Below are 19,742 nucleotides of genomic sequence, written 5' to 3'. Positions count from 1 at the left end.
GTTCAATTAGTGGACCCCCTTGACACTCACGAAGGAAGTCCATGAATCTGGAAACCAGAAAAGATGTTCCCCCATCCCAGCAATGGGTAAGGGCAGACCTTCATCCTGAAGGAGTCTTGTCAGTGGATCCGGAGAAGCCTGCTCTAGGCTTACCAGACAAAGATTGCTTGGAACTTCCCGGGAAGACTTGTTTCCTTTATCTACAGTCCCGTAGATATGGGACGAGGCTCCTTCCCTTTTCTAGATTGAGGCAGGAAGGTACTCTTTTCCCCTGTAACACCCTTAATGATGTCATCCAAGGTAGCCCCAAACAGGCGATCAATCACCTTGAAAGGGCAGATCAATGAGAGTTTTCTTAAAGGCTTGGTCTGCCGACCAATTCTTAAGCCACAGCACAGGTCTAATCACCACCGCTGAAACAGAAAGCTTGGACAGCACAGGAGCTGCATCCAAGGTTGCATCACAAATATACTGCAGCCCATGGACCAACTGGTCAGACAAATCAACAGAAGCAGCGGAAACCTGCTCACTACCCAGACCCTGTCGCAAAAGCTTGGCCCATTCATATAGGGTCTGCGACACCAGGGCTGAGGCCAAGACTGGACGCAATGCCAAACCAGCGATAGTAAACATGCTGCGTGCCACAGCCTCCGCTTTCCTGTCAGCCGGGGCCTTAAAGAACAGGGATTCCTCTACTGGGGTCACGATTGCTTTATTCAACCTGGAAACAGGAGGGTCCACCACTAGTGGGTTAGTCCACTTTTTTTAAAGTGATTCTTCAATGGGGTAGCGTACTGAGAAACGGTTGGGGACCACCAAAGGGTGATTTTGGTTGTTCCTATTCCTTATAGGTAAACCTATCAAAATAAGGAAGTTAAGGAAACACATTTGGTGTGCGAGGTGCCTTATGCTTACCAAAGGACACAGCCACATCTGTGGCCCTGTCAGCCGCATCCTCCATCTTTAGAGTCTCCCACACCACAGTAACAAGTGCGTCTACCAACGCTTTTTCACTCGCTGCAGAGATGATGGAGGACGGGTCAAGGGGCAAGATATTACTTCCCTGGACAGGCCGCTTCCCCAGCGGCATCAGGCTCAGAATCAGAGAAGACAGACTGAGCAGGGGAAGGCACCCACAGGCTACTTCCACCCGAGATACCAATGACTCAAGGACCGCCATCAGCGCAACAATGGGAAGCTGGGGTTCCGAGGGACCTGCCAACTCCATGAGGGGATCAGTGGGTGAGATGGGACCCTGAGGCTCCATAGGAAAGGAATCTTTGGTACCACCAAGGTACTCCCCAATGGCCAAGGTACCTACCAGCAGAGAGGGAGATACACAAGGATCCCTCAAAAACTCACCCTCCCAGCCGGAATAGTGACGTAATTGGGACCCAGCAAACACCAATGGTAAGCATCCATTTCATCCATCCCGGGCAGGAAGAGGAGTCCTGGCATCTCCATGAGGCTCCAGCATCTCACAAGACTAAGGAAAAATGGCCGCCGTGATGTCTTCAGCTACACAAACATGGCCGCCGGCCGGAGACCAGCCAAACCAAGGGAAAAAGGCCGCCATGATGTCATCGGACCTCCCACTGGCCATTTGACATACTGAAGCATGCTGCAAGGAAAAAAGGGACTGTACTCCACCAGGCAGGGTGAACATTTAATGGGGTACCGCTGCGCTCTCTGCACTGGGACCCCCAACATGCACACTACCTCACACTGCACACACAGCAGGGCATGCACCTAGGGGTCTCCGCTGCACTGGAACCCCCTCCCCATACCGGCAGGGCAGGACACACCACTTGAAGGGAAATGGCGGGGGAGACCCCCAGGGGTCTCTACTGCCTGCCCTGGGACTACCACCAATCCGTGGGGGGGGAGGGGGAAGCCCAGTTCAACCAAGGGACTTTAGGATGGGAGGAGGGATCCTGCAGGCACGTCCGACCATCCCTGGAGGGTACGTTCGTATGCGACCCTGCGAGACATTTAACTCGCAGGCCAGCCTCCGTCTGCTGAGGCTATGTCGCGGCTGACCTAGCGCGTAGTTTCAGTCTGCACATGCTCGCTGGCTGGACTAGGGAGACCACTGAATGTAGATGATCCAGCCCGTCGCCCAGCAGTTGATTGTAGATTTTCTAGGAGCAAATGCATGTTAGAAAGACAAAAAGCTAAAATTTGCTAGGACCAAAAGATCCCAGCAAGGAGCTAGGTCCTTACTCCTGACTAGACAGAAATAAACTGAATACCTAGAGCAGGGAGGGGGTTATATACTGACTGAGGACAGCCCATTGGCATAGCCAGGTGTTATTTGTTCTGTCTAGTCCTACTCCCGCGGAGGCGATATAACCCAATGGTCAAGATTAAGGAGGCGCTGTGTCCGAACGAAAGAGAAACGTTTTTTGGACTGTGGGCCCCTCTATATGGCTAGGCTGTAAAAAAAAAAAAAGGCTCACATATGTGATATCCCCAAACTCAGAAGGAATAGCAGAGAGTGTTTCGGGGTGTAATTCTAAGTATGCCCATGCTGTGTGTGAGAAAAAGCTTATTATTATCTTGTCTGTGAAAAAAACAAAAAAAAAACAAAACACACACACACACACACACACACACACAGCACTGTATATACACACCATAGTTAGAAGACACTATAACTTTCACAAAAGTTATATACACTTGTTTTGTTGGGGTTTTTTTTACCAAAGGAATGTGGCAGAACACATTTAGCTTAAATTCACAAGGAAATATTTACTGTATTTGCACATTTTTTTTTTTTATCAGAAACTAAGAAAACCATTTTTTTTCCTTTATAGATTACAAAAAAAAAAAAAGTAGTAGTGAATATCACCCAAATAAAGCTCTGGCTTAACAAAAAATTAATTAGGGTACAGTGTTGCATGACCGAGTAATTGTCAAAGTAACACGGCAGAAAACTGAAAAATGGCCTGGACAGGAAAGGTGTTTAACAGGTCTGTCTTTAGGTGGTTAAATATTTGATGATATAAGTTATTATACCAACACAGATCTCTGACAAAAATCTGGCAATTTGAGATTTCATATGTTCTTAACCCTGGCATCCAGAATACTTTATGACTTTCATACTTCTAGCACTTCCTACAGTTTCTAGTAGGTGCTGCAACAAGATGGGACAGAAAACTGCCTGCCAGAAATCTTTAGCTTTTGTAACATATTAAAAGTCCATAAATACGGAAGCTTAGTCCTCTGGACCTAGAGGACTCAAAAACGCATGTACACGTGTAGGCAAAAATTCAAAAGCATCACATAAAATTTGAGAGGTCTCATGTTGTCCTGTACAACTTCTAAAAGATTGGTCCTCAGGAGGCTCTGTTCACAACCTATGAATTAAAGACTGTTCCAGTTTGAAGACTAGGGTAAAATATGTGGCTGAATGTCTTAGGCTGCTGACTGCAAGCAAGATTCCTCGGGTGTTACTTGAGCCGATATGCAGCAGAACTGCAGCTTAGGCCAAGTTCATGTAGTAGGAATGAGGAATCAAGTTTCTGGGGCTCTCATTGGGATTTTCTATGTGAAGGGACATTAGTGTTTTGCAGTTGCCAGGAATAGTATAAGATGACAGGACTAGCTTGAGGTTGCAGCTGGTTCACTGTGGGCAACTTTGTAGTATCTACTAAAATAGGTAGTGAATTTTGAGTCACTAGTTACAAAGTTCATAAAACTGATGATTATTATTATGGTGCAGGATTTCTGGGCACCTATTGAAAGTTTAGTCTTGTTGATATCAGTACTGGGTTGAGATGTTTTCACTGATGCTGCTTTAGAATGATTCTCTGATGTAGACTTGATCAGAGGAAGTCTAATCAACATAGTGGGTTTTCTCTCTTGAGTTCCCACAAGTATTGAGCAATGAAGGTAATTAGATAATCTTAAAGAGGAAGTAAAACGATGCCTTTTTTTCCTTTTTCCTGACCTGCAAAGTAAAAGGCATAATGCGCTTGTATGCATCGCATACTAGCACATCATGTGAAACTTCCCTGCAAACGAAGCCCTTGTGGTCACCGCTTGAGGCCGCATCCATCTTCGCCCGCCTTCCTTCCGGGTCCGCGGACTCTGGCAGTCACAGCACAGGGCTCTGAAGAAACGGCATGGGTGGCCGTTCCTTCAGAGCGCATGTGCCATTGACATCGACAGCGTATACAGTAAATATCTCCTAAACGGTGCGCATTTAGGAACTTCTTACAGTACCAATAAGTGTAAACCTTAAATTTAGGTACAAACACTCCACGGAAGTTTACTTCCTATTTAAAGTGTTACTAAACCCACATCATTAAATACGATCAACAATTGCGGCATTACATGCTGTTCATACTAACTCACACTGATTCTGCAAAAAAAAAAAAATTGTTGATCCTGCTGCTCTCTATCCTCCCTTCTGTTCATGTCCCCACTTCAGCTAGGTATTTTGCACCTGTAGTGGCAACTCTGCACATGCTCAGTTTTCAATGATTTTCTATGCTGAGCATTCCCTTCCTATCAATTCTGAGCAGCCCATGTGACTATAGTCACACATATGGGCATAGACACAGCGGAAAATGACAGCCCACTCCCTCCCTCCTCCATCCCCCCAACCAGCTAAGGACAATGGGGGCAGGATATTACATTAATAGTATGGCCTGCGCAGTTGACTGTACAGGGGCAGATAACTGATGCAGAAGAGACAAAGCATGTCTCTTCTGCATTAAATATCCTGCCTGTGCCCTTTTTTTTAGTCTTTACCTAAAGTATCTTAAAAGGTAACTCTGGTGCAAATATAAACACACTAGTGTGTTGGGGAGGGTGTTCTTCTCCCTTCTTGTCTATGTATTTTACACGGTCTTGCTGGAAGTACCACATGTTGCCTGCTCCAATATATCTTGAAAGAGAAAGGGAAGGAAAAAAAAAAGGGGGGGGGGAGGAGTATATGCTTAAATATACAATGGTCGATTTTATATCCTAGAGTCTGTCCACAAGCCCTCCCTTCTCTGACACCAACCTTGAGGCTATTCTCAGCAGGCATATCCCCCCCTCTTTTATGGATTTGTCATCATTCTCTGTTCAATCTCATATTGGCCTTTACATCTGGGGCCCTAGTATCCCCTCTGGGGCATCACATATCACAGAGAGCTCTTTTCGGTTTTGAGATAAATGATGTGCGGTAATGTCATGATATTTGTACACTGACACCGTCCACTCCCCCCCCCCCAAAAAAAAAAAAAAAAAATAGAGCATGGTAAAAATTAAAAAAATTAAATAAAAAACTAATGACACAGTCCATGCATTATCAGTAGTGTATACTAGTGCCACTGTCACATGACATTAAAATAAAGTATTGGTATTGGCGAGTACTTGAAAAAAAAATGTATCGGTACTTGTACTCGGTCTTAGAAAAGTGGTATCGGGGACAACCCTAATTTGAAGTGATATTATACTTAAAATCTATTGCATATTCCGTAGATGGCTGTAATCTGATGACAATTACCTATGTGTCCCAATCCTGATAAAGAGGGGTATCTGCAAAACGCATTAACCCTTGTAGACACAGGTAAACACTATTATGCCAGTATTTTTGTTAGTTGGGATTTTATGTAAAAACATAGGATTTGTTTTATTTTTAATTATAAATTAAAAAAAAAAAAAAAAAGTTTTACCTTTAGTTACATTTTAAAGTGGTATTAAACCCAAAACACCATGTGTAATATATTGCACCCCTTTGTTTTCACCTGATGATTTTGGCAGTAACACACCTCCCGTTTCAGAGTGCCTCTACTCTGAGTGAAGGAGCACAAGCGGTACCGTTGGGCAGCAGCATTGTCAGTCTGGGGGGTTATGTTAATTGTATTCGCAGATTTAGATCTGGGCTTTTGCCCCTCAGAACCTATTGATATTTATGAAACCATAAAAGACCTGTACCTTTTTGCCAGGAATTTGACTTAAAGTTTCATCTTTGATCAGGATCGCAAAAAAATTGAACCTTGAAAAGGAATTAGCTGAGAGAACTAAGAACTTCACCATGGCGGAGTTTAGAGCTCTGCGTGATCTAATGCTCCTCTATGATGAGGGAGCAGTAGATTCACCAGATACAACCATCGGCCCCTCTAATCTATCCCAGGACAACAGTCCTACCCCTCAGATTGAGAATACTAAGCCTTGCCACAATTCAAAATTGAAACTTAAGTCTTGCGCATTTCCTGACCTAATGACGTGCCCCGCTATTTGGGCCTTCTTTTGTGAATCTATTCAAACCCTCAAAAAACAACAATGGTCAATATCATCTTCTAATAATTTAACAAAAAGACAAAGTAGGGCTGTTAGTCAATTACAAAAGAACCCGGATCTGATTATTAAACAGTCAGACAAGGGGGGCACAACCTGGTATTGATGACCCATCAACAGTATCAAACTATGTGTCTAAAAATATTACACAATGCCACTTGGTATTCCCTCATTAATTCTAATTCCATTCAAACCTTCATGGGCGAATTTAGAAAATTAATCACTGAGGCTTTTTGGGAGGGCCTCATTGATGGAGACACTTTAAAATTCATCAATACTCAGATGCCCCGAACACCTACGTTTTATGCCCTCCCTAAAACTCATAAAAGCTTGGCATCCCATTGTTTCCGGCAAGGGATCTTTAACTTAAAACGCTAGTAAATTGGTCAACACATTCCTTATGCCACATGTTTCAAGGCTGCCCTCCTATATCCAGGACACTACAGATTTATTGCGACATGTTGAGGGGGTCCAGGTCCCTCCAGACGCCCTCCTCGTGGCCATCGATGTCGAGGCTCTCTACTCGAGCATCCCCCACGAGCAGGGCATCCGGACGGCCGGCACCTTCCTTAACTCGTTAAGTTTATCCTCACTAGGAATTATTTTACTTTTATGGATCAACTTTACCTACAAACCCAAGGCGTAGCCATGGGCACAGCTTGTGCCCCGACTTACGCCAACTTATATTTGGGGGGTTGGGAAAGGACCATTTTCGGAGATGAATCTTTAGAACCATTCTTAAATCATGTACTGTGTTGGCATAGGTATATAGATGACCTGCTGGTCATCTGGACAGGCACTGAGCAACTCCTTATTGATTTCATTGAACGGCTAAATATCAATCAATTCAACCTTCACTTTACCTTCTCTTATGATACTCAAAGCATTTCCTTCTTAGACGTGAAAATTATCAAGAACTCCTTGGGTAAACTAACCACGGATTTATTCCGTAAACCCACAGCAGGCAATACACTCCTGCATGCTTCCAGGTCCCATCCCCAACCTCCGATACGCAGTATCCCCTATGCACAGTACTTGAGACTAAGACGGAACTGCACAGAGGACGGGGACTTCCATGCACAAGCTGATACCTTACGTACACGTCTTTTAGCTCGGGGCTACAGCCGTACTAATTTGAGAAAGGCCTTTAATAGAGCCTTTGCTCAAGATAGACAACAGCTCTTGTATGGCCCCCCACGTATCAAGCAATCTCCAACAGTAAAAATTGTCACGAAATTTTCAGTTCACCACAATCAGTTGCGCAACCTATTATCCCAACATTGGCACTTACTCACTGATCATCATATTCTACATAAATATATCAGGTCCACTCCAGAATTGGTCTTTAGGATGGCTACTTCCCTCAGGGACAAGTTCACCCGTAGTCATTATACAGCTCTTCCATCTGCACCAATGAACTTGCGAGGTACATTTAAATGTGGAGAATGTCCACATTGCCCGTGGATCCAGGAAAGACAACAATGTGTCCTTCCTAATGGTGAGACTTTTGTACCCCGCCATTTTGCCAACTGTGGCACCAGAGGGGTTATCTACTTAATGGTCTGTGCCTGCAAGGCCTTTTATGTTGGCAAAACCATCAGGGAATTGCGGCAGAGACTGGGGGACCACTTGTATGCCTCTACCAATGGTAAGCTCACCACAGTGGGCCGACACATTGGCATCCACCATAGATTTAACACTGAATGCGTTCAATTTTTCGTTTTAGATGTAATCCCTAAGCATCCTAGAGGAGGTGATTGGGACCGTAAAATCTTAAGGCGGGAGTCCTTGTGGATTGAACGGCTCAACGCCCTCACGCCCCCAGGCCTCAATGAGGCACATACTTACAAATATTTTCTATAACATTATTTCTATTATTTGTTTGGGTCCCCCCATATGAATGTATTTGTTTCATTTTAAATCTGCACTGTAATCATTACTAATGTCATCTCTATATTGAGGTTTCTCTCCCTCTCTCTGTTTTGCATACTATCTAGATCAATTCCTTTCCGAGACTGCCAATTTTCCATCTATGCGCCTGATCAAAGTCACTGCCATATGCCCTGTTATGTCTGTGGTATGGTTTCCCCTATGCATATGACTCCGCGCTGTAGTATGTAAAACATGGTTTGTCACTATTGAATGTAACTGTCATTATTATGTTGTTTTGGCAATTAGACTTTAACATTGCTTTTTTGCAACATTATATATTGTTCAATTGTGATATATCTATGTCGGAGTCAGCATTTGTGTCCCCCCTGGTGGAGGGGTCCATTTACTCCCCCCCCCCTCAGTCGGCTACACCGATTCCTGACTCCACTAGTCTGATCTGTGCTTTTGTTTAACTAACATCACTCTCCATCTGAATAGCGAACGGCTTGAGATTTATTCTCTCCTGACGGCGGGCATGCACCTATCCAACTTCGGACGAGCTCCCCCAATGGGCAGTCTCTTCCCTTATTCCCTGTGACGATGCTTGGCATCTCAAGATGGGGCTTTGCGCCGCACACCTATTGTTCACGCATGCGCACTAGGTGATAGGCGGACCCGGTTCTTTGGCGTCCATGCCATTCGGCATTGGACGCCGTCCCGGGTTGGGGGTCTTTAAAGCAGCCGCTTGGCCGCTGCAATGTGGACGGCGACACCCAGGAATGAAATTTACCAGTACAGACTCGTAAGTGTATTCCTCCTATTAACCCCCATGGACTGCTTGTTTGCTTCTCCCTCCGGGATTTCGTGTGCAGCCGCTGCTTGGGCTCTGTCCCTGCAGTGCATCACGGACGGAGTTAAGATATTGTCCGTATAATCCCAGCTCTGATCCCACTTAATGACTGTTGTTTTTATGCTACTATATCCTACAGATACCTCTAAGTTAGTGTTGGATGTTGTTTCCTCTCCTGGGTGTCAATACTTAAAACACTATTGACCCTTTAATCGGTGGGTGCCACTAATTATATTATTGGACTATGCACCACTCCCGGGGCAATCTTGGTGGTTTCCTATTTATTTTTCCCACTTTTCTCCTCCCCACCCCCACTTTCCTTCTTCCCCCCTACTTTCTTCTCCTTCCCCTCCTTTCCCCCCCTCCCCTTTCCTTTCTTCCCCCCTCTTTTTCTTTTCTTCTTCCCCCCCTTCCAATCTCAACTTCCTATTCTCTCTTCCTCTCCTTTTCCATCCCTTTCCTTCCCCCATCTCCTCCCCCTCTGTTCCCCCCTCCTTTTTTCCCCCCCAACCCCCCCCTTTTTTTTTCCTCCTCCCTCTCTCTCCCCTCCCCCCCTCTGTGTTCTTCCCATTCCTCCCCTTTTTCCCTCTCCTTTTCCCCTCCTTTCATTATTCCCTTCCCCGCACCTGGATGGTTTTTATTTACAATTCCAATCAATTCTTGAATTAACTGTTATCTCTATAGATTAGTCCGTCCAAATCAGCCCCCCGTGTCCGCCCAAGGGGGAACGCCCTTACGGGCACCTCAGCTTTTTCGCTCCCCATCCTTGTGGGGCAGTCACTGGTGAGTGTTGTATATACTGTTTAACCACTCCAATGTTATACCGTACTTTAATTTAATTTAATTACTTTGTGAATTTAATTATAATTATTTGTCTTCTTAGATGTTACATAGGGACATCTCCTGAAGAAGCGGCTATTGCCGCGAAACTGTTGAGGCAAACGTCCGCTAATACATCACTGTGCCTTCAATACACATGTGGGCTGTATTTATTATGCTTGTTTTGTATAATTTTTTGTTGCAACAACTCCCAATCGACTTGTTGTATACTGTGTTTATACATTTTATTATTGTATCTCAAAAAATTTTGAATTAATGTTTATACTCTGTTGGTTTAATCAGGTACCGCTATAGTCCATCCAACCCCCCTGTGGGGAGGCAAGGCCTAATTGGAGTGGCTCTTGCTCCTTTTTCCCCTCCCTTTACTCTTACAGTAACAAATTGAAACCAAACTCTAGCAAATACTTTATAAGCGGCAACAGTTTTTTTTCTTTTGGGATAAAGTTTTACATAAATAAAAGCTGAACCCCATAAGCACCCCTTCTAGTGTAAAATGGTTTGTCTCATCTCTGTGACTGGTACATTCTACCAAATAGCTTATTTTGAAAAACAGATTTACTGGCTGGATCACCAGATGAAAATAGAAGACCATCTAAAAAAAAAGAAAATAAATGCAACTATCACATCAAAGAAATTGTTAGCTGAAATGTCATAAAAGTTTGCTTTTGGGTTTAAAGGCTAAGCTCGCCTTTTGGAACAGGTTACATGTTCAACATGCATTTAGGATGGAACATGTAACATGTTCCAGCTCTTGCCGCCAGTTCCCCCAATCTCCACCTCAGTTTAACAGCTGGCGGGGAAACTTCTCCCTGGACCTGCTGTCACTTTTATACAAAAGCACAACCATGTGAGGCTCCACTCACACGGGCTTTGCATTGATTCACAGTTTCCATTGAATGAATGAACTACAAGTACTATTGTCCACTGTGGCCGATGGCTTGTAGATCTGAATGAACTGCTGGGGCTCCCTTAGTTCATTCACAAGCTCTGCAGCTTATAAACAGACATCCTGTATGAAAGGTATGGGCAGAAAGCTGCAGGGCTGCAGAAGCCTGACACTGCACCCCTGATCACGGGTGCAATGCTTTCCAGGCTCCTGCAGGGAACAAAAAATAAATAAATAATAAATCAACTTTTTTTTTCTGAAAAAATATGTGCATTCATTATTTTTTCTGGAAAGGTGAACATGTTCTTTAATACAACTTTAATATCGCAAACTGATCAGAAAGAAAAAAAAAAAAGAAAAAAAAAAAAAAAAAGGTATATTTGTTATACAATTAGAAGCATAGGCATTCTCCTTTCTTTTAGTGTCAAAGTACCTAGCAGATGTTTTTACTTCTTCTGAGCCAAATGCCACCTGCTTCTTCCTCAGATTTGTGGATTACATTAATAGTCATCAGGGGGCTGGATCTAGGAACAAAACATGCTGCCTGGCAATCGCTTGTACATTCATTAACATGCTGGCTACCTTGCAGCCACGCAACCTCTTACTGCAGCGTCACTGTGCTTCCCCCCCCGTCGACTCTAAACTTGAGAGCTACAGTATGTGTAAATAGGCGTCTTATGTCCATGGAGGCTAGAAAGTCTCCCCTCTGGAGTGAGGCTACTACTGAGCAGGCAGACTCAATCCGAAAGGACTGTATCAGTAGATACTTAGGTTTTAGGTCCAAAGTGGGCCTTGTGTCACCATTTGGTTTCTGGACCATAAACAGGTTTGAGTAAAACCCTGTGCACCTTTCTGAAACTGGAACCTCTACAATCACTCCTTGATGTACTAAATGATGTAGTGCCTGAAGCATTAAGTTTCTTTTTGGAGGATCCGAGGGAACGCTGGATCTTAAAACCCTCTGAGGGGGAACCCCCCCGCAACTCCAGCTTGTAACTGCAAGAGGAGGGCTTGGTGCTGCATTTAGAAGAATCTTGGACCCAGGGCTTCTTCTGGCCCTAGTGCCCCGTTGGCGGCAGAATCGTCTTGACGCTGAGACATTTGGGGAAGCAGTCCCTGAGGTTTTAAACAAGGGATGTCTGGTGCTTTTCTTCAAAGGAAGTAGAGAACTCTTTCCTCCGGAAATCTTTTGGATATATTTGTCCAAATGATCACCAAATAAAACATTCCCCATGAAAATGGAAACCTGCCAATAACTTTTTACAAGGAAGCTCAGCTAACCAGTTCTAAAGCCACAAGAGTCTGCGCATATGTACAGACGAGAGAGGCAAACGAGAAAACTGCTGTATTGAATCCTTTAAAAGGTGTCAATAGCAAAACACAGCGCTCGAGAAATATCTGTCTTACTGTCAGGCAGAGCATCCTCCTGGTTACACTTTTCAGGCCGTTTGACCTGATCCTTTAATGATTGGCAGATACCAATTGCTGCAACAGCTGGCTGAATAGCATAACTGGCCAAATAAAAGGAAGCCTTTAATTTCTTGTTATCTACCGGACATGTTAAGTTCTTGTTTAAAGGAAGAGAGACTGCTGCATCTACTGCTGGCATACGCCATTTTTTTTAATTAATTTTTCATTCATGGTGTATAAAAGGTAAAACCTCTTAGGAGGAACAAAAATCCTGCCAGGCTTTTCCCAATCAGCATACACCGCCTGTTTCAACAGGGGGTGTAGAGGGAAAGCCTGTGCAGCCTGAAGAGGCCTCAGGGATCCCAAAGAGGTCCAGGGGGGTTCAGTCACTTCTGCAGGAGGCAACTGCAAAGGCAGAACGAACCATTACAGTCAGAGTCAGGATCAAAAGCCTCTGCAACTAAGAGGCAGACATCAACTGGATATCTTCTTGTCCAGATTGCTCGGAAGTAGACTCATCTGCCGGGTCCTCCACAGAGTCCTGAGATTTAAGCTCTTCCCCATCCTCAACCCATTCCTGCTCCAGACTAGGAGGCTCCGTAGAGGGGTATCTGTCACGCTTCCTGCTACCCTGCGGGATGAAGGCAACTCCCGCGCGTGGTCCCGGCAAACAGGCATGGCTGTATTCGCATATGATGCGAATCCTCGTGCGCCCAGATAAAAGGCCACTGCACATGTGCGGCGAAGCCGCGTGCGCAACGGCCGCCAAACTGCTGAGTATAGCAGCACTCTTGCGAACATACGTGCGTCCTGGTGAACCAATGCGAAATGCCACACCATTGTACGCCATCATACAGGTAAAAAACAGCCAGACACAAGCAAAAAAAAAAAAAAAAGGTACACTTTGCACACACCCACAGCTAGCCCAAAACTCCCCTGTCTGGTCACCACACACAGGTGTCCAGTCTCTAGCTAGCTTGAATGATTGTTACAATCACTGGGACATTCCACAAAAATAAGTAAAGGGGTTTCACTTACCCGTCCAGGCGCAGGGCAGCTTAGAAACTAAGAGCCCAATCTTCACCCTTCATGGTGGGTTCCTGTCACTTGAGGACCTTCAAGGACATGTTTTTTTCATGTTTAAGATCCACTCCCTTGGACCTATACAGCATCCTGTTGGAAACCCTTAGCGTGTGTAAGCCTTAGCCTAAGTGTAACAGGATTACACTTCGCAGGGTCCAGCGTCCGGAGGCCGCATTACAGGCAAAACCTCGCAGGATTTTGATTCTTCTTTGCAAGGCTCGGGTACCATTTAACTAAGCATATAAAGCCCGTGTCAAATGGATCCGATCAGTCAATCCCTTGATTAATTTAAGAACCATTTGTGGGACTAGAGACCTGGAGCTCAGAGAGCTCAAACAAACCGTGCCATCCACCTTGCAGATACTGGTAAAAAAACTGAAGTGCTTCCTTTGTGGGAGGGGTTATATAGGGGATCACTTCCTGTCTGAAGACCTTTGGTCTACCAGTGTCCATTCACCTGGAGATGGAATATAACCCAGTAGGTAATTAATATTAGGCTATCTTAAGGGTCATTTAAACGTTATACTTACCTTATCTGTGAAGTTGGTTTTGCACAGAGTGGCCCCAATTCTTCTCTTCTGGGGTCCCTTAGGGGTGCTCCCAGCTCCTCCTTTTCTCGAGTGGCCCATTGGAGAGCCGCTCTCCCTCAGGGCACGCTCACGTGTCATGCTGCTGTGTCTAATGACAGACAGCAGGACTCTGTCCCACCCCCCGGCTCCCATGTCATTGCATTTGATTGAAAGCAGCGGGGGCCAATGGCTGCGCTGCTATCAATCTTTCCAATCAGGACCCGAGACACCGGATGGAGCTGGTGTGCTCGTCCCTGTCACTGGAAAGACTGGATTCAGGCAAGTAAAAGGGGGGCACTGGGGAGCAGCTGCATCACAGGGAGGTTTTTCACCTTAATGCATAGAATGCATTAAAGGTGAAAAACCCTGAGGGTTTACAAACCCCTTTATGTTATATGAAATCCAATGAATCCCTCAGTGCTTTAAACTTTCACCAGAATGGTGCGTGAATTTCAAAAGAAAAGCCTCCACCTCTTGAGAATGGTTGCTTACCAGCTACTTATGACCTCCTGTAACGGGAGGTCCTTCCTGCTTGTGGCTATATACCCAGCCAGGGCCTTTGATCATCCGAGGGAATCATTCTGTCAAGCCTCCTCCGCCCAAAAAGGGCCCGATCACATATGAACCCCAAGAAAAGATAAGTCCATAGTCTTCAAAGACTTCTTTATGGTAGACTCATGAACAGAGAGGTTTGCCAGTTCCAGTGATGTCTTCAAGCCTTTAGGAGGTTACTCGTAGGTTCTTCTTTACCTCATTGAGGACTCTGCATTGTACCTTGGGAGTCACCTTGGCTGGGAACCCACTTCCAGAAAAAGTGGGCACAGTACTAAATGCTCAATTAATATAGACAATTTGTCCAACTGTCTACTGATAGATTCCTAAACATTTTGATATTGCCCTGTAACCCTTTCTAGTCTTATGCAGATGAACTGCTCTTGATCATATGCCTTCAAAGAGCGCCTTTTTGGCAGGTATGGTTCACATCAGCTGATGCTTATTATAAACCACAATCTTAAAATGTTTGACCGTCTCTTATCAAAGTAACTGTAAACCACACCTCTAAACTTATTTTGTTAACTGGACTCCAGGTGTGCAATCTAATTTCTCCAATTATCTTTTGTAGAAGTGATTTGGCTATGGGCTCACTTACTTTTTCCTCCAGCACTGTGCATGTTTAATAGGAGTGTTCGATAAAGACACAAGAAATTAGAATGGTTTGTGTGTCATCAGTTAAAGCACATTATGTTTGTCTATTCTTGTGACTTAGACAAGGATCAGATCACATTATATGGCAAATTACTGCAGAAAAAATAGTTAATGGCTAAAGCGGTTCACTTACTTTTTCTTGTCACTGTACTACTAGATTCTTAACCTGCTTATCGCCTATGGTGTACCTGCCTCAGTCTTTTGTAAATGCATCATAAACATTGAGCTACAGCTGTTTTTTGCACAGATGTTTTCCACATCATATAAAAATGTATTTCTTATATTGTATAAGCATAGGTATCTTTCAGTAAATAAAAAGAATAGGGATTGAATTGTTTCCTATTAAACAGCACTGCAGCATCCAAAATCCCAAAAATCAAAGAGCATCAACACATACTTGTCACTATTTGCCATTCTTCTGAATTCCTTTACAGTCATTGGTTTCTTCTGGATATTATATTGCGTGAAGAGGCCTGACTGGCCAGTGACCATCTGCTGGATTGGGGCAGGAATTACAAGGTCATCTATGTCGTCATAATGCTTCTTGGGTTTCCATCCCTTTGGTGGTATCACCTTTAAAAAGCAAATAAAAAAAAATAAAGGGAATTAATAATAAATTTAAAAAAATAAATTCCTTAACCATCTCCTGCCTGGCCTATTAAAATAGTACCGGAGGGCGGGAGTACCATTATCCTGGGAGGACCTTATAGGACAAGCTTCCACTCACGCGCCTTGTGTGGGAGTCACACAGGGGTGGACAAAGCAATCATTGTACTGGGCCAACCCTGGTACCATGCGATGGCTGTGACTAAAAACAATGGTCACAAAATGTCATTCATAGCCATCGTGTACTATTGTCATGTCTGTGATCACGATGATCGCATGGTACAGGGCCAATTACAGCGGATCTGTATCATGCTAGATGTGGCCAATCACAGCCATCACAAAATGTACAAATTGGCATATGAATGGATGCCCTTCATAAGAATGATTGCTTATACAGTGATATGTACTGGAATGAGAAATGATCGTGTAAAAAAAAAAAAAAATCCTGATCACCTCCCCAGAGCAGCACAGCCCCTGACAAAAGTCTTGTTGCTTCTCTATTTTGTAGAAACTCCTGCTATTAACCTGACTTTTAATTAATCAATTGGTGTTAGAAATAGCTCATATGAAAAGCTAAAGTCCTCCCAAATGATGTTTAATGCACTGAAATAAATTAGTTTCACTGAAAAAAGATTTATCATTTAATCAAGACAGACAGGTCAAATTTTGGCTAGACAAAAGTTTTGTCGCCTATACAGAAATTGAACAACTTTACTGAAAATCCAAAAAAATGTCAGCAAATTAAGTAGTGGTGCTGTGAGATCCAAATTGAATATATTGTATGACTTCCATGAGCTTGAAGGACAGCATCCATGCGGTTTGGCAAGGATTCATACAATTTATTGATGAAGTCATCAGGAATAGCAAAGAAAACAGTCTTGCATGCCTCTCAGAGTTCATATTCTTTGGTTTCGTCTTCCATGCTTCATCTTACATCCTATACCACATATGCTCAATGATGTTCATGTCTGGTGACTGGGCTGGCCAATCCTAGAGCATCTTGATCTTCTTTGCCTTAAGGAACTTTGATGTGGAGATGGAACTATGCGATGGAGCACCATCCTGCTGCAAAATTTTTTTTGGTTGGGAATATAAAGAGGTAGCTAAGATTTCTTGGTATTTTAGACTATTGATGTTGTCTTCCACCCTGCAGATCCCTCGCACACCCCCATACTGGATGTAACCCCAGACCATGATTTTGCCTCCACCAAACTTCACTGTTTTCTAGGTAAATCTCGGCTCCATGCGGGTTCCAGTAGGTCTCCTGCAATATTTGCGGCGACTGTGGTGTAATTCAACAGAAGAGTCATCTGAAAAATCCACCTTCTGCCACTTTTCCAGAGTCCATCCTTTTAGCAGGCTGTGGCCCTTGGCAAATGCCACACGATTTTTCAATTGTCTTTTGTTTAGTGCTGGCTTATGGGCACTGATTCGACCATGGAGGCCATTTCGACAAACTGTTCTGGTTGACACAGGGACTTCAGGTGACCAGGTTTCGTGGAGCTCTGCTGCAGTGGAAAATGGTCTGGCCTTGGATTTTCGATCCGAACAAACGGTCCTCTCGAGCAGTTGTCTTGCGGGGTCGGCCTGACCTGGCCTTGTCCAAAACGTCTCCAGTCTCTTCAAATCTTTTTTTTATCCTCTGAACTTGACGCTGAGACACATTGAAGGTGTCTGCCACATCAGCAGTGGATCTGGTCTTCAGCCTCTTGATAATCAACACTTTAGTCTCCGGGTGAATCTTAGGCATGTTTGCAGAGGTCTAGTTGCAGTTGAGAAGGTCTAGTGTACTGGTGTTCTTTTTATACACACCTGAGACATAACTGATCCATTATTAGTCACAGGTGAAGCTCATATAACAAGGTGACAACACTTATGTCTTGGCAAAAATTGACTCAATGGGCTTTACCAAGCTGTGAATATTAGAATACTTTGTCAGTTTCGTTTTGCACTGAAACATTATTACAAAAGCTGTTGGGATTAAAATGGCCCATTTCTTGTAACAAAATCTAGATTAGAAATATATTTTAGCGGCACTTCAGGTCAATTTGTACACAAGCGACAAGACATTTGTCAGGGACTGTACAGTGTCACTCTGGTGCATTGGGCAGGTTCAACAGCCATTTGGGGAACTTTGCAAGGGGACCAAGAGAAAACTAAGTGCAGATGGACTTATAATAATGTGCTGCAGCACTTTTATTTTTTTACAGGAAGCCATAGTTCTACTTTAAAAAAACTTGTATAAAAAGTATAAGCACACATTAACCAACAAATTACCTGCCTAAAGGAATATGTTAAAACAATAAAGTTGTTGTTTTTACAAAAAAAAATTGAATTTTTATAACAGCTTACCTGTAAAATCCATTTCTTGGAGTACATCACAGGACACCGAGCCACAGTAATAACTGTATGGGTTATATGGCACCTTCAGGTGATGGACACTGGCACACCCAAAACAGGAAATTCAATTCCCCATATAACCCCTCCCCTTACTGGGAGTACCTCAGTTTTGCAGCAAAGAAATACACGTGTATCCAGAAAGAGGGGAGGGACCTCTGTGTCCTGTGATGTACTCCAAGAAAAGGATAACAGGTAAGCGGTTATAAAAATCCTATTTTCTTTATCTTACATCAGGGGACACAGAGCCACAGTAATAACTGTATGGGATGTCTCAGAGCAATGCCACCTGAGGGGAGGGGGACACAAACAAAAGTAGGGTGCAATCAGACCTGAGGACCTATACTGCTGCCTGCAGCACACTTCGCCCCAAGGCGATATCCTCATGCCTTCTTACATCCACTTGATAGAATCTGGTGAATGTATGGACTGAAGACCAGACTGCGGCCTTGCAGATTTGAGCCATGGAGGCTTGGTGATGCACTGCCCACGAAGCACTAAAAGCCCTGGTGGGGCTTTGACCTGAAAAGGTGGAACCTTCTTCTAGCCATAAGTTTGAATAAATTACAGTACCTGCCGAATCCATTTGGCAATAGTGGATTTCGATGCGGTCTGTCCTTTCCTAGGACCTTCAGGCAACACGAACAAAACATCTGTTTTCTGAATCTGAGCAGTCCCCTTCAAATAGATCTTGACTGCTCTCACTACATCCAAAAGAGTGCAGTGACTTTCCTTCCTTAGAACAGGGTTCTGGAAAAAATGAAGGTAAAACAATATCCTGGTTTAGGTGAAAACCTGAAACCACCTTTGGCAGAAAGCTAGGATGAGGACGCAATACTATGCTATCCTTGTGAACGATTAAATATGGCTCTTTACAAGAAAGAGCCGCCAACTCTGATACCCTTCTTGCAGAAGAAATGGCTACCAGAAAAACTAGCTTCCTTGTCAAAAAGGACCAAAGGAATATGTTTTATCGGCTCAAAAGGCTCTTTCTGTAATGCCGACAGAACTAAATTCAAGTCCCAAGGGTTCAGGGGTGCCCTAACTGGTGGATTACGCAGCGTTACCCCCTGTATAAAGCTTCGGATCAAAGAATGTGAAGCAAGCGGACGCTGAAGCAATACTAATAAAGGCCAAGACCTGGCCCTTGATAGTACTCAAGGCCAGTTTCATCTCTAGCCCCATTTGCAGAAGGACAAGAATTCTACCTATGACATACTTCCTAGGATGCCAACCCCTGGATTCACACCAAGAAACATATGCCTTCTAGACTCTATAATAAATGACGACAGATGTAGGGAGGGGCCAATGCACGCATAGCATGCGTCGCCCATGGCAGAACGCCAAATCCCCTACTGTCGGCCGAGTAGAACATTGCGTGGTCGCACGTGGCGCCATTTCATGGCGCCACACATGGAGCCGCGGTGCGTGCCGCCGATGCCCCCAACCCCCTCGAAAACAGATTGGGAGGGGGAGCGCGCAGAGCACCTCGCAGCTCCCGGAAATTGGACAAAATCAAAGGCCCGGGACTGCGACAACAGCAGTCACCGCCGGAACTTCTGGCCTAATAAGATGACTGCTGCCAATTTAATAGGCATATATATGATCACTATCTCGTCATCAAGGATCAAAACTACACATCGATGGCAGGGGAGCACTGCCAAACAAAGTCAACCACCTCCATCCCTATAGCAATTGCAGTGCAAATGGGGAGTTTGGGACTTTAGAT

General features: G+C 44.2%; 1 protein-coding gene across 2 annotated transcripts in view; it reads right to left on the bottom strand.

The window, feature by feature from the left end:
* Positions 1–19,742, bottom strand: part of KDM4C (lysine demethylase 4C) — an 852,000-nt gene that overhangs the window by 756,206 nt on the left and 76,052 nt on the right. For both annotated transcript variants that reach the window (XM_073635205.1, XM_073635203.1), the window contains exon 3: positions 15,408–15,583. In XM_073635205.1, the coding sequence (XP_073491306.1) occupies positions 15,408–15,583 (176 nt within the window). The remainder of the gene's footprint in view (positions 1–15,407; positions 15,584–19,742) is intronic.

This window comes from Aquarana catesbeiana, linkage group LG01 (assembly GCF_042186555.1).
Source record: "Aquarana catesbeiana isolate 2022-GZ linkage group LG01, ASM4218655v1, whole genome shotgun sequence".
In the NCBI taxonomy this organism is placed as follows: domain Eukaryota; kingdom Metazoa; phylum Chordata; class Amphibia; order Anura; family Ranidae; genus Aquarana; species Aquarana catesbeiana.
The sequence above is the reverse complement of the archived record's forward strand: the minus strand, read 5'-3'. Positions and strand labels throughout refer to the sequence as shown.